The sequence below is a fragment of the Coenobita brevimanus genome, chromosome 115 (genome assembly GCF_032717465.1).
Source record: "Coenobita brevimanus isolate Jiangsu-jjx chromosome 115, ASM3271746v2, whole genome shotgun sequence".
Classification (NCBI taxonomy): Eukaryota; Metazoa; Arthropoda; class Malacostraca; order Decapoda; family Coenobitidae; genus Coenobita; species Coenobita brevimanus.
In genome coordinates this window covers 5,532,933-5,550,000 of record NC_137068.1, presented here as the reverse complement: position 1 = coordinate 5,550,000, position 17,068 = coordinate 5,532,933, and the positions used below count along the sequence as shown (strand labels likewise).

At 44.6% G+C, this 17,068-nt stretch overlaps 1 protein-coding gene across 1 annotated transcript in view; it reads right to left on the bottom strand.

Moving 5' to 3' along the window:
* Window positions 1-16,187, bottom strand: part of LOC145418623 (uncharacterized) — a 48,404-nt gene extending 32,217 nt beyond the window's left edge. The window contains exon 1 of the mRNA XM_080286988.1: window positions 15,895-16,187. Within this exon, the coding sequence (XP_080143114.1) occupies window positions 15,895-16,187 (293 nt within the window). The remainder of the gene's footprint in view (window positions 1-15,894) is intronic.
* Window positions 16,188-17,068: the final 881 nt, after the last annotated feature.

Below are 17,068 nucleotides of genomic sequence, written 5' to 3'. Positions count from 1 at the left end.
GAGAGAGAGAGAGAGAGAGAGAGAGAGAGACAGACAGACAGACAGACAGACAGACATGGAAGGTGAGGTTGCAGGGAGAGAATCGTCAATATACTCAGCACATTAACACATGAAAATTCATGTCACAATGTTCACAGCCGCAGGAGACAGGAGGTGTTGTGGGTGATGGTTATGCAGATGCTTGAAGATATTTACAGCTGTGTTAAACATTATATTGTGCTTCATGTTAGCTCTTTCACCTCTTTATAGATAGGGCTAAAAATTTTTCTTACTGCCTTCGTGTACTACAAGTCACAATGTTCACAGCTGCAGGAGACAGTAGGTGTTGTGGGTGATGATTATGCAGATGCTGTAATATATAGCTCTCTTAAACACTATATTGTGCTCCGTATTAGCTGTTTCACCTCTTTATACTATAGATAGGGCTGAATGTTTTTTTTACTTCCTTCGTGTACTACAAGTCACAATGTTCACAGCTGCAGGAGACAGTAGGTGTTGTGGGTGATGGTTATGCAGGTGTTTGAAGATACCCACAGCTGTGTTATACGTTATTTTCTGCTTCATATTACCTATTTCAGGTCTTTAAAGATGGGGCTAAAGTAATGTTTCCTAGCTCTTCAGTCTGTAATGTTGTGGCTAGTTTTTATCAGAGTATTATTAGCTGTGTTAAACATTATTTTGTGCTTCGTATTAGCTGTTGCAACTCTTTAAAGATAGGGCTAGAGTAACTGTATTTCCTAGCTCTTCCGTCTGTCATGTTCTGGCTACTTTTTATCAGAGTAGTATTAGGTGTACCCCAGATGATGTTATGTTAGGTGTGGATATTAAATAGAATAGGCGGTACCACTGTAATACGAGTTTCTTCCTAAAGCAATGTTTCTGACGTGTATAAGCTCAGCCATAACATTCTTCAGTGATACGTGAACTGAAGATCATGTAGCGCCCCATCTGTACACCTGGGTTTTGTACAGGTGTAGCTGGTTGGATTGTGTTATCAAATTTTATGGTGGTTTTACGTGGTCTGTCTATCTATCTATTGCCATACGCCTCAATCCCGTTCGGGGTGGCCACAAACAAATCGCCTCCACGTCGCCCTGTCCCCCACCATTTCACTGCCCTGCTCCCAACTCACACCCTCCTCTCTCATATACCTCTCCACCCCATCCCTCCATCTCATCCTTGGTATTTTTAGTATTTAACAGGTGTATGTGGAGTCACGTGGAGAGAGAGACTGACAAATGAGGAGGTGAAGGAGCGTTGTGGTGTGCTGTGGATGTGATAGGAAGCGTTAGGAGAAACACACTGAGGTGGTTTGGCCATGTGGAGAGGATGAAGAGTGAGAGTGTATGTGAGTGAGGTGTATGTGGAGTTACATGGAGAGACAGACTGTCAAATGAGGAAGTGAAGGAGCGTTGTGGTGTGGATGTGGATGTGATAGGAAGCGTTAGGATTAACACACTGAAGTGGTTGGGCCACGTGGAAAGGATGGAGAGTGAGAGACTGACGAGGAGAGTATGTGAATGAGGTGGAGGGGGAGAGAGGGAGGGGAAGGCCAAGGATGAGACGGAGGGATGGAGTGAAGAGGTATATGAGAGAGGAGTGTGTGAACTGGGGGTGGGCAGCGAAATGGCAAGGGACAGGGCGACATGGAGGCGATTTGTCTGTGGCCCTCCCTTCTGGGATTACGGCGTTTGGAATAGGTAGATAGATATTGTTTTACCAACATTTGCAAAGAAATTATTGAATTCGTTAGATTTGTTCTGAAAGGTGTCTAATAATAGCCTATCTATCTATCTATCTATCTATCTATTTATTGCCAGGCGCCTCAATCCCGTAAGGGTTCACCACAAATAAATCGCCTCCATGCCACTGTGTCCCTCGCCATTTCACTGCCTGTCTCCTAGCTCACACACCCCTCTTTCATATACCTCTCCATTCTATCCTTCCGTCTCATCCTTGGCTTTCCCCTCCCTCTCTCCCCCTCCACCTCACTCACATACTCTCCTCGTTAGTCTCTCACTCTCCACATGGCCAAACCACCTTAGTGTGTTTCTCCTAACACTTTCTATCACATCCAAATCCACACCACAACGCTTCTTCACATCCTCATTAGTTATTCTGTCTGTCTGTCTGTCTGTCTCTCTCTCTCTCTCTCTCTCTCTCTCTCTCTCTCTCTCTCTCTTTTTCTGTGTGTGTGTGTGTGTGTGTGTGTGTGTGTGTGTGTGTGTAAGTCCACCTGCCCCTCTCAAGTAACTCATTTCCACTGCTCTTACTGGAATTGATCTTCATGTTTGGCACCAGGTGGGGTAATCGTGATCTTCGTAGTCGATTACTCAGGTATTTTTTTCAAAGTAATCGCAGTCGTTATCTATTCCTCTTATATTGTAATCTTTATCATGGTTACTTTTACGATTTCAAAGGCCCAGATAAGCTATTCTCCCACAAATACTCAAGAATAAAATGCTGTAGTTCATTGTCAAACAGTCAGATATACACCATAACAGTGTATAAGTAGTATGAACACAAAGGTGAATTGTAGGTTACCACTTAGAAGCTTCCATATAATATCCTGCTTAAGCTGGAATAGTATCACCTGGGAAGATCTCAGTTGGTAGAAAAGTTAATTGAATAAAAGGATCAGGGACAAAGTGAAGAAAAGTCTCGGTGCTTGCAATATTAAAACACTTGTGTATTGCAGATTAGCACAAAACTAAAGGAACAGCTTGCTGGCCATAGCACTGTACAGTATATTTTCATCCAGAGTAACAGTCGCCATAGGTTCTGCAGAGCTTAACACTATGTTCTTCCTTACGCAGGCAATTCTTATTAAAATGATTTGCATGTAAGATGTATTATCACTAAAAAATATCAGTTTTATTTGACTGGACGATGTTGTTGCTTTTGAAACCTAACTACAGCTATTTACTTAATGTCAAGAATAAAAGACACATGCTCATAATTATATAGTGTATAGCAGTACATGTTGTGATGATTGTAGTCATGATTACATATGTGATCGTATTCGATTATTCTTACTTTTACTACAGTATAATCATAATCGTAATCGTAATCTGAAGTTTGCAAAGTAATCGTAATCGCTTACAATACCCCTGTCATCGCGCCAGGCCTGTTATGTTTTATAACTACAGATGGCAGCCGCAGTACTGTTAGCCTCGTAGGGAAGAAGTTGATTATATTGGTGTTTTGTGGTGTTTGTTTATGAGTGTTCTGGTTGTTTTTTTTTTTTTTCGTTCTTAATAGGAAGATTTTAGTACTGTATTGAATCGCTCTTTTCAAAATTTGTGGCTCATTCCTAGCGTTTATGGCGTCTCGTATATTATTGATGAGGCACGAGAGAGTTTGTATGCCTAATTATGTGGCAATTAGGACACAACTGTTTAAACTGTTAGTGAATACCGCCCTTAATGTTTCTGCTTCTTCGTTTATTTTGTCTGTTTGTGGTAATGTATTTTAGTGGCTTACTTTGCCTACTGATTGAGCAACAGAAAAAAGTAATTATAAAGCCATAGGCCGGGCACACTTTGGGTTTTTGGTGACAGGTCAGGCTTAGGCTACTGGTGTTAGCTGTGAGGGTAGCAAGGAGTGTAAGGAACAGAATTAGTGTGTTACTGTGTTACTTGTGTTGCTGTGTGTTACTGCGTGTTACGTGTGTGTTTTACTGTGTGCTGTGTCACTTGTTACTGTATGTTACTTCTGTTACTGTGTTACTTGGGTGTTACTGTGTGTTACTTGTGCTGTGTGTTATTTGTATTACTTGTTACTGTGTGTTGTGTTACCATGTGTTACTTGCGGTGCTTGCGTGTTACTTGTTGCTGTGTGTTACTTGTGTTACGTGTGTGCTGCAAGCCTTTATATTGGACCTTTTTATTGTTTATTGATGCTAACTTCCATACATCACCAAGGACGTCTTGTTAATTATTAGTGATTGATTTTATTTTCTGGCTTGTACCTTTTTTTTATTTTCTATCCATCTATCTACTGCCAGACGCCTTAATCCCGTACGGGGTGGCCACAAACAAATCGCCTCCACGTCGCCCTGTACCCCGCCATTTCACTGCCCTGCTCCCAACTCACACCCCCCCTCCTCTTTCATATACCTCTCCACTCCATCCCTCCAGCTCATCCTCGGCCTCCCCCTCCCTCTCCCCCCCTCCACCTCACTCACATACACTTTCCTCGTCAATCTCTCACCCTCCATCCTCTCCACATGGCCAAACCACCTCAGTGTGTTCCTCCTAACGCATCCTATCACATCCACATCCACAACACAACGCTCCTTTATATCCTCATTCGTCAGTCTCTCTGTCCATGTGACTCCACAGGCTCCTCTTAAAAACTCATTTCCATTGCTCTCACTCTTGCCTTGTATCCCTCCAACAACGTCCAAGCTTCATTTCCATTTACAGGTGCTATTTTTTTTTTTTTTTTTTGTAATAGGGTAATGTGTATGTCACTGTGATATCCTCAGGCCTTTATCATTGCTTTTAGTGTGATTTTTTCATTACGTTATACCTCACCACCAAAGCACACCTCACTGCAGTATTACACCACACCACACCACTACCCTACACCACACCACTACCCTACACCACACCACACCACTACCCTACACCACACCACACCACTACCCTACACCACACCACACCACTACCCTACACCACACCACACCACTACCCTACACCACACCACACCACACCACACCACACCACTACTCTACACCACACACCACACCACACCACGCCACGCCACGCCACGCCACACCACACCACACCACACCACACCACACCACACCACTACCCAACACCACACCACACGTTCAGTGATGAATTATGCAAGCCCTGCCTGGGCTCCTAACCTCACCCAAACACACTACAGCACTCTACAGACCATGCAGAACAAGGCCCTAAAAATAATCACAGGCTGCACAGCTACTACACCCACAGACCACCTACACCAAGAAACCAAAGTCTTCTAAGTCAAGGATCACCTAGACATGAGAGGCACCCAGTTTCTTGCTGCAGCCTCCACAAACCCACACCATCCACTACAGTACATGGCAGCACATCCACCCACACCAAGGAACATCAAACAACACCCAGCACACGATACCATACACAAATACTGTCATCTCTCCCCCCTCGCCTACCTCAGACCTGCTTCCAGAAGCATATCCACACTCAGATCACTCGCCGCTTTATTCAGTCACTTAAAGACAACACACAGCTGCAATCACGGCCTCCTGACATCCACCCTTCTGAATCCTGTCTCCCTCGTGAGGACAGTGTCCACCTGGCCAGGCTGAGATGTGGGCATCATCCAGCCCTCTTGAGTTATCAGAAGAGGCTGGATGACTCCATCGCTGGTGCCTGTCCAGGATGCAACACAGCACCCCATATTATTAAGCACATTATGCAAGACTGCATTGCACACAATCTGAACACAGCACCCCATACTATTAAGCACATTATGCAAGACTGCATTGCACACAATCTGCAACACAGCACCCCATACTATTAAGCACATTATGCAAGACTGCATTGAACACAATCTGCAACACAGCACCCCATACTATTAAGCACATTATGCAAGACTTCATTGCACATTATGCAAGACTGCATTGCACACAATCACCTGCGCCAACAACACAACATACACTCCTTGAGAGCTCTGTGGGAAAGCCCGGTCTCGCCGTGGCCTTCCTTAGGGACTCAGGGCTGTTCGGCCAAACTGCCTAGGCAACAACTACTGCTACTACTACCACCACACCACACCACTACCCCACACCACACCACTACCCCACACCACACCACTACCACCACACCACACCACTACCCCACACCACACCACACCACTACCCCACACCACACCACACCACTACCCCACACCACACCACACCACTACCCCACACCACACCACACCACTACCCCACACCACACCACACCACTACCCCACACCACACCACTACCACCACACCACACCACACCACTACCACCACACCACACCACACCACTACCACCACACCACACCACTACCACCACACCACACCACTACCACCACACCACACCACTACCACCACACCACACCACAACCACCACACCACACAACACACACCACACCACACCACACCACACCACCCCACCCCACACCACACCACACCACACCACACCACCCCACCCCACCCCACCCCACCCCACCCCACACCACACCACACCACACCACACTGCTACTATTGCTGCTTATATGATGCTGCAACTGCTACTACTGTACTACTGCTGCCTTTATGATGATGAAATGTATTATTATTATTATTATTATTTTATGTATCAAGAGTGACGAATTAAAGCCGATTGATTGATTGACTACTACAACTACTACTACTACTACTACCACTTCTACTACCACTTCTACTACCACTTCTACTACTGCTACTACTACTACTACTACTACTACTACTGAGGATAGTAATGCACACGGGGCTGAAATGTTATACCAAATAAATCGCTGAGGAAAAGGTGCCACGGACCCCCTATTGACAAGAACTGTACATTACGACCCTAAAACACACGCATGACTATAAACACACACACACACACACACACACACACACACACACACACACACACACAGAATTATGTATCAGGAAATCGAAAGGCATACATGCATATGGATCGAGAAGACGGTACACACACACACACACACACACACACACACACACACACACACACACACACAGTATATAAGTAATCCTAACAAACACTGCAAACTTGCATCATACACTTATATCCTCTAACACTGATACTAACTTTCTAACACTGATACTAACACTGATACTAACTTTCTAACACTGATACTAGCACATACTAACACTGATACTAGCACATACTAACACTGATACTAGCACATACTAACACTGATACTGACACATACTAACACTGATACTGACACATACTAACACTGATACTAACTTTCTAACACTGATACTAGCACATACTAACACTGATACTAGCACATACTAACACTGATACTAGCACATACTAACACTGATACTAGCACATACTAACACTGATACTAACACTGATACTAACTTTCTAACACTGATACTAGCACATACTAACACTGATACTGGCACATACTAACACTGATACTAGCACATACTAACACTGATACTAGCACATACTAACACTGATACTAGCACATACTAACACTGATACTAGCACATACTAACACTGATACTAGCACATACTAACACTGATACTAGCACATACTAACACTGATACTAGCACATACTAACACTGATACTAGCACATACTAACACTGATACTAGCACATACTAACACTGATACTAACTTTCTAACACTGATACTAGCACATACTAACACTGATACTAGCACATACTAACACTGATACTAGCACATACTAACACTGATACTAGCACATACTAACACTGATACTAGCACATACTAACACTGATACTGACACATACTAACACTGATACTAACACTGATACTAACTTTCTAACACTGATACTAGCACATACTAACACTGATACTAGCACATACTAACACTGATACTAGCACATACTAACACTGATACTAGCACATACTAACACTGATACTAGCACATACTAACACTGATACTAGCACATACTAACACTGATACTAGCACATACTAACACTGATACTAGCACATACTAACACTGATACTAGCACATACTAACACTGATACTAGCACATACTAACACTGATACTAGCACATACTAACACTGATACTGACACATACTAACACTGATACTAGCACATACTAACACTGATACTAGCACATACTAACACTGATACTAGCACATACTAACACTGATACTAGCACATACTAACACTGATACTAGCACATACTAACACTGATACTGACACATACTAACACTGATACTAGCACATACTAACACTGATACTAGCACATACTAACACTGATACTGACACATACTAACACTGATACTGACACATACTAACACTGATACTGACACATACTAACACTGATACTGACACATACTAACACTGATACTGGCACATACTAACACTGATACTGGCACATACTAACACTGATACTAGCACATACTAACACTGATACTAGCACATACTAACACTGATACTAGCACATACTAACACTGATACTAGCACATACTAACACTGATACTAGCACATACTAACACTGATACTGACACATACTAACACTGATACTAGCACATACTAACACTGATACTGACACATACTAACACTGATACTGACACATACTAACACTGATACTGACACATACTAACACTGATACTGACACATACTAACACTGATACTGACACATACTAACACTGATACTGGCACATACTAACACTGATACTGGCACATACTAACACTGATACTGGCACATACTAACACTGATACTGGCACATACTAACACTGATACTGGCACATACTAACACTGATACTAGCACATACTAACACTTATATTAACACTGATACTAACACTGATACTAACACTTATACTTAACTTATACTGTAGCACTTATCCTAGCTCTACTTATATTTCTTATACTCTTAATACATTCTATCACCAATACTTTCACTTATATTCCAGCACTAATACTACCATTTCACTTATACTCTACTTATATTTCAACACATACTTCCATTTCACTTATACGTATATTCCAGCACTTATACTACCATTTCACTTATACTTTACTTGTATTCCAACACTAATACTACCATTTCACTTATACTTTACTTATATTCCAACACTTATACTACCATTTCACTTATACTTTACTTATATCGCAACACTGATACTACCATTTCACTTATACTTATATTCCAACACTAATAGTACCATTTCACTTATACTTTACTTATATTCCAGCACTTATACTACCATTTCACTTATACTTTACTTATATTCCAACACTAATACATTTCACTTATACTTTACTTATATTCCAGCACTTATACTAACACTTCACTTATACACTTATTCTCTATCAATATTTTTCTTTCCTTCTCCCTGCCCTTCTTCCCTATCCAGCATAATAATAATAATAATAATAATAATAATAATAATAAAATAATAATAATAATAATAAAATAATAATAGTAATAGTAATAATAATAATAATGAAATAATAATAATAGTAATAATGATAATAATAATAATAATAATAATAATAATTGTAGTAGTTGTAGCAGCAGCAGTGGCAGTAGTAGTAGTAGTAGTAGTAGTAGTTTATTTCATATTCATTTCATTCCATTTTATTTCGTATATAATGACATAGTTTCATATGATTCTATAATGTAACATCTGTAGTAATAATAATAATAATAATAATAATAATAATAATAATAAAAGCGAACGAAGAAAGACTGGGTTAGGATGTAATGCGGAGAGAGAGAGAGAGAGAGAGAGAGAGAGAGAGAGAGAGAGAGAGAGGGGGTACTTGGAAGGGGAGGGAAAAGAAAATTAAAGAGAGGGAAGGACGTAAACATCGAGAGAGAGAGAGAGAGAGAGAGAGAGAGAGAGAGAGCCCACAAGTATTGACCCGCGACCGCAGCGCCAGAGACAGATATGCGGAGAAAGAGAGTGGCTCCTATCTCTCTTTACTTTCTTTAATTTGAGAGAGAGAGAGAGAGAGAGAGAGAGAGAGAGTGTGTGGCTCCTATGACTATTTAAATAATTCAGTGAGAGAGAGAGAGAAAGAGAGAGAGAGAGAGAGAGAGAGAGAGAGAGAGAGAGAGGGAGGGAGGGAGGGGCTGCTATAACTACCTCTCAGTGTTTGGTTGTAGTCGATGTAGATGTAGAGTTGAATCGATCGTGAGAGGGTGAGTGAATTTGTGTGTGTGTGTGTGTGTGTGTGTGTGTGTGTGTGTGTGTGTGCTTGTGTATAATTGGCGTAATTATATTTAATGATTATTCAGTTTATACCAGGAAGTAATTAACATACTACTACTACTACTACCACTACTACTATTACTATTACTACCACTACTACTACTACTACTACCACTACTACTACTACTACTACCACTACTACTACTACTACTGCTACCACTACTACTACTACTACTGCTACCACTACTACTACTACTACTACTACCACTACTACTACTACTACTACCACTACTACTACTACTACCACTACTACTACTACTACCACTACTACTACCACTACTACTACTACTACCACTACACTACTACTACTACTACTACTACTACCACTACTACCACTACTACTACTACTACTACCACTACTACTACCACCACCACTACTACTACTACTACTACTACCACTACTACCACTACTACTACTACTACTACCACTACTACTACCACCACCACTACTACTACTATCCATATCCCCTTTTCAGCTTAGTATATGGCCAAGTGTAGTCAGACTGGAGGGGATTTTGACTAGTAACCAAGGAGACTAGCACTTATTCGTGACTAGCATGATATTCTAATGTTATGTAGTTTATTTCACGTAGCTCAGTGGCAGAAACAGACAATACTACGGCTCTACATCCTTTCCAAAGCACTTCCTCGTGACTAGCATCGTCTTCTGTCAGTCTCAGTAAGCAAGAGAGAGAGATGGAGGTTACACACACACACACACACACACACACACACACACTCTCTCTCTCTCTCTCTCTCACACACACACACACACACACACACACACACACACACACACACACACACACACACACACACACACACACACACACACACACACACTCTCTCTCTCTCTCTCTCTCTCTCTCTCTCTCTCTCTCTCTCACACACACACACACACACACACACACACACACACACACACACACACACACACACACACACACTCTCTCTCTCTCTCTCTCTCTCTCTCTCACACACACACACACACACACACACACACACACACACACACACACACACACACACACACACACACACACCTGTATCTTTAGTCAGGCACTGATTAAGAAGAACTCCAGGAAGGTCAGAGGAAATGTGAAGGAGATTAAGTGGTGTGGTGTGGTGTGGTGTGGTGTGGTGTGTGTGGTGTGGTGTGGTGTGGTGTAGTGTATTGTAGTGTGTGGTGGTGTGAAGTGGTGTGGTGTTATGTGATGGGGGTGTAATGTGGTGTGATGTGTGTGTGGTGTTGTATGCTATGGTGTGGTGTGGTGGTGTAGTGTATTGTAGTGTGTGGTGTGGTGTGGTGAAGTGTATTGTGTGAGGTGGTGTGGTGTTATGTGATGGGGATGTAATGTGGTTTGGTTGGTGTGTGTGTGTGTGTGGTGTGGTTTGCTGCGGTGTGGTATGGTGTGGTATGATGTAGCTAGTGTATGGTAGTGTGTGGTGGTGTGGTGTGGTATTGTGTGGTGTGGTGTGCTGTGGTGTGATGTAATGTTGTGTGGTTGGTGTGATGTAATGTGGTGTGGTTGGTGTGTGTGTGTGTGTGTGGTGTGGTATGGTGTGGTGTGATGTAGCTAGTGTATGGTAGTGTATGGTGGTGTGGTGTGGTGTGGTGTGATGTAATGTGGTGTGGTTGGTGTGTGTGTGTGTGGTGTGGTATGGTGTGGTGTGATGTAGCTAGTGTATGGTAGTGTGTGGTGGTGTGGTGTGTGGTGTGGTGTGGTGGTGTGGTGTGATGTAATGTGGTGTGGTTGGTGTGTGTGTGTGTGTGGTGTGGTATGCTGTGGTGTGGTATGGTGTGGTGTGATGTAGCTAGTGTATGGTAGTGTGTGGTGGTGTGGTGTGGTGTGGTGGTGTGGTGTGATGTAATGTGGTGTGGTTGGTGTGTGTGGTGTGGTATGCTGCGGTGTGGTATGGTGTGGTGTGATGTAGCTAGTGTATGGTAGTGTGTGGTGGTGTGGTGTGGTATAATCTTGTTAATAACACCAGTGTTTTTCATCTTCGTGACTCATACAACCCTGAGCTGTTTAATTCTTGCTTCACTCATCTGCGTCTGACAGCACTTCTTCGTGCCTAGCAGCATATTCTAGTGCTAATCTATCGTTACAATGCAGAAGTCAAGATGGAAAAATGGACATAACTACGACGTCTAAATTTTCCGTCCCTAGCACTTCTTCGTGACTAGCAGCATATTCTAGTGTTGATGCTATGTTACAATTATGCTTTTTGACATGTAAATGTGAAAGGAGTATAGAATATGTTGAGGCATTGCATTTTCTCCTCGTTAGTCTCTCCCTCTCCTCTCCTCGTTAGTTTCTCACCCACCGTCCTCTCCACATGGCCAAACCACTTCATCGTATTTCACATTTTCACTACATTTTCTCTCCTCGTTAGTCTCTCACCCTCCATCCTCTCCACATGGCCAAACCCCCTCAGTGTATTTCTCCTGACGCTTTCTATCACATCCACATCACATCACGCCTTCACTTTCCCATTTGTCAGCCTTGTCTCTCCATGCCAGTCTCTCACAAAACTCTTTACTAGTCCTATGCTATCGTGGAATTATATTTGTTGCTCTTCACTCTTCTATTCGACTCTTTGAAGCTGCTCTTGAATTCAGTAACTACTCTATCTATCTATTGCCAGACGCCTTAATCCTGTAAGGGGTGGCCACAAACAAATATGCCTCCACGTCGCCCTGTCCCCCGCCATTTTACTGCCCTGCTCTGAGCTCACACCCCCCTCTCTCATATACCTCTCCACTCCACCCTTCCATCTCATCCTCGGCCTCCCCTCTCCCTCTACCCCCTCCGCGTCACTCACACTCTCCTCGTCAGTCTCTCACTCCATCCTCTCCACATGGCCAAACCACCTCAGTGTGTTTCTCCTAACGCATCCTGTCACATCCACACCATGACGCTCCTTCACTTCCTCATTTGTCAGTCTGTCTCTCCATGTGACTCCACACTCAAGAACTGTTTGTAAAAAAGATCAGGTCCCTTTATATTTCTTTCGTTTGGTATTTGAAGGCTTCATGCGTCGGCCTTGGTCACCTAATGGCGGCTCTCCATACTGCTTGATCTCTGGCAACCTCCCTCTTCAGTCCCTTAACCCTGAGGTCACACTTATAACCTCGTTCCATGTCTTTTTCGGTCTACCCCTGACAACCCCACCCCCAATATTAACGCTTCTCACCCTCTGCACCCAATTATCATCCCCCATCCTCTCCACATGCCCAAACCATCTCAGTCTACCCCTCCTCATCACAACATCAATACACTCCAGTCCCATCCTTCCTCCCAGACCACCTCAATCTACCCCTCCTCATCACAGCATCAATACACTCCAGTCCCATCCTTCATCCCAAACCATCTCAATCTACCCCTCCTCATCACAACACCAATACACTCCAGTCCTATCCTTCCTCCCAAACCATCTCAATCTACCCCTCCTCATCACAACACCAATACACTCCAGTCCCATCCTTCCTCCCAAACCATCTCAATCTACCCCTCCTCATCACAACACCAATACACTCCAGTCCCATCCTTCCTGCCAAACCATCTCAGTTTACCCCTCCTCATGACAACACCAATACACTCCAGTCCCATCCTTCCTTCCAAACCATCTCAGTCTACCCCTCCTCATCTCAGCACCAATATACTCCAGTCCCATCCTTCCTCCCAAACCATCTCAATCTACCCCTCTTCATCACAACACCAGTACACTCCAGTCCCATCCTACCTCTCAACTCTTCCATCGTAAACCCAGCCCCTCCACGCCTCACACCCAGGAACGCACTGCACATCCACCTAATCATTCCCATTTCTGTACGTTTGAGCCTGCGAATATCCTCTTCCTTTACTGCCCAGGTCTCACTACCATACAGCATTACACTCCTGACACATGTTGCATACAAAGACCCCTTAGTACGGAGGGAGATCTTCAGAATTACAGCCAGTACATGGACCTTGCAAGAGGGGAACAAGTCAAGAGTGAGAGCAGTGGAAATGAGTTACCTGAGAGGAGCATGTGGAGTGACATGGAGGGACAGGTTGACGAATGAAGAAGTGAAGGAACGTTGTGGGGTGGATGTGGATGTGGTTGAGAAGATTAGGAGAAATACACTGAGGTGGTTTGGACATGTGGAGAGAATGGAGAATGAAAGACTGACTAAGAGGGTGTATGTAGGTGAAGTGGAGGGAGGGGACGACCGAGGATGAGGTGGAGGGATGGAGTGGAGAGGTATCTGAGGGAGGGGGGAGTGAGTTGGGGGGAGGGTAATCAAATGGTGGGTGACAGAGCGACTTGGAGGCGTTTTGTCTGCGGTCACCAATTGCGGGATAAGGGCGTCGGGCTATAGGTAGATAGATACGCTAAATCTTTAATAATAATTCTTTCAATGGGTCTAATGTCAGAAATACTACAGTTACTCCATCTTATATAGTAATTAGCACTGTCTATGTAATCATCTTGGGTGGAGTTGTACATGCATTTATTACCATTGTTATTGTATGTGAGGGAGGAGGAGACCGAGGATGAGATGGAGGGATGGAGTGGGGAGGCAGATGAGAGTGGATGTGTGTAAGCTGGGGAGGGCAACGAAATGGCAGTTGATAGGCCACAAACAAATCGCCTCCGTGTCGCCCTGTCCCCCGCTTTTCATCCACTTCCTAAAAAAACATCTAGTGTTCTTTTAGCTGCCTTAAAATTAAACAAATCATTTTTCAATCCCGTAAGAGGTGGCCACAAACAAATCGCCTCCGTGTCGCCCTGTCCCCCGCTTTTTATCCACTTCCTAAAAAAACATCTAGTGTTCTTTTAGCTGCCTTGAAATTAAACAAATCATTTTTCACTGATCCTGTTACCCTTTTCCATTGAGTCTTTTGCATTCTAGTTCTCCTTCTCTCCACAAACTGCCATACATTGCCTTTCATCACTGCCTGTCTTCATTTTTCATTGTTGTGGTGGTTTGGCCATGTAGAGAGGATGGAGAGCGAGAGACTGACGCGGAGAGTGTATGTGAGTGAGGTGGAGGGGGGTGAGAGGAAGGGGGAGGCCAAGGATGAGATGGAGGGACGGAGTGGAGAGGTGTATGAAAGAGGGGGGTGTGAGCTGGGAGCAGGGCAATGAAATGGCGGGGGACAGGGCGGCATGGAGGCGATTTGTTTGTGGCCACCTCTCACGGGATTGAGGCGTCTGGCAGTAGATAGATAGATAGAGGTTGTCTCCCGTCAAAAGCTTTCTCAATATTCCTCCTACTTTGATGGTAATTCTCTTCTCTCTCTCTCTCTCTCTCTCTCTCTCTCTCTCTCTCTGAGCACTGGAAATTCTACAACTATCCTCTCTCCCTAACCCACCAAAATCTCACCAACTCTCTCTCTCTCTCTCTCTCTCTCTCTCTTTCTGCAGTGGTAACGTTCCCGCTTGCCAACTGGTGGACGGGAGTTCGCGCCTCGCTCAGGTTGCGAAAAGTTTCACTGACAAAGTGGGTGGTTACTGTCCCCCTTGACCAAGGGGACGGGTGTGTGCGTGTGTGAAGATCACAGCCTTGCCCTTAGATCGGACTATATGAGCTCTCAGCTCCCTTCCGGGAGGGTAAAAGCTGACAATCACGACCATCAAGTGATCCTGACCGACCCGGAATTACACACACACACACACACACACACACACACACACACACACACACACACACACACACACACACACACACACACACACACCACAAATTCTACTACTCTCTCCCCAACCCCTCTCATCCTTACTTAGTATTATAAAATTTTCCTCAGTATTATCATTCTGTCCCCTGCTGCCTTCTTTTTTTTTTTTTTTTTTCCATTGTCGTCAGTACAGTACCCTCATTGTGTGTGTCCATCTCTCGGCCTTGCATCCGTCCGTGGCCGTGCGTAGTACCGGTCCTACTGTCCAACCTCCACCCACCACAGCACCTCCCGCCACAGCACCTCCCGCCACAGCACCTCCCACCACAGCACCTCCCTCCACAGCACCTCCCACCACAGCACCTCCCACCACAGCACCTCCCACCACAGCATCTCCCGCCTCAGCACCTCCCACCACAGCACCTCCCACCACAGCATCTCCCGCCTCAGCACCTCCCACCACAGCACCTCCCGCCACAGCACCTCCCACCACAGCACCTCCCTCCACAGCACCTCCCACCACAGCATCTCCCGCCTCAGCACCTCCCACCACAGCACCCCCAACCACAGCATCCCCAACCACAGCACCTCCCACCACAGCACCTCATCACACCACCTCCCACCACACCACCTCCCACCACAGCACCTCCCACCACAGCACCTCCCACCACAGCACCACAGCTTACACTTTCAGTCTTGCAAATATGTCATCACTGTCACAGCGTCAACAGTAAGACTTATGATTTCCTATATGTCAGTAACACAGTATGCTTAAACACACATGGAGACGCTCTATGTTTGTCTCTACGTCACACACTAAGGAGAGCACAAGCAAGCCCTCAATTTATAGACGATGCTAAGAGAGGAAGTGAAGGAGCGTTGTGGTGTGGATGTGGATGTGATAGGAAGCGTTAGGAGAAACACACTGAGGTGGTTTGGCCATGTGGAGAGGATGGAGAGTGAGAGACTGACGAGGAGAGTGTATGTGAGTGAGGTGTATGTGGAGTTATATGGAGAGACAGACTGACAAACGAGGAAGTGAAGGAGCGTTGTGGTGTGGATGTGATAGGAAGCGTTAGGAGAAACACACTGAGGTGGTTTGGCTATGTGGAGAGGATGGAGAGTGAGAGACTGACAAGGAGAGTGTGAGTGAGGTGTAGGGGGGGAGAGGAAGGGGGAGGCCAAGGATGAGATGGAGGGATGGAAAGGTATATGAGAGAGGGGAGTGAGAGCTGGGAGCAGGGCGATGAAATGGCGGGGGACAGGACGACATAGGGGCGATTTGTTTGTGGCCACCCCTGACGGAATTAAGGCGTCTGGCAATAGATAGATAGATAGATATTTACTCTTTATCTTCCTCCATATTTACTCGTTGGCAACTCACCTTGTCTTGGCAGCGAGACAGAAAACGGGAGGCAGCACTCTCCTCCATCTAGCTATCTATGTCTGTCTGT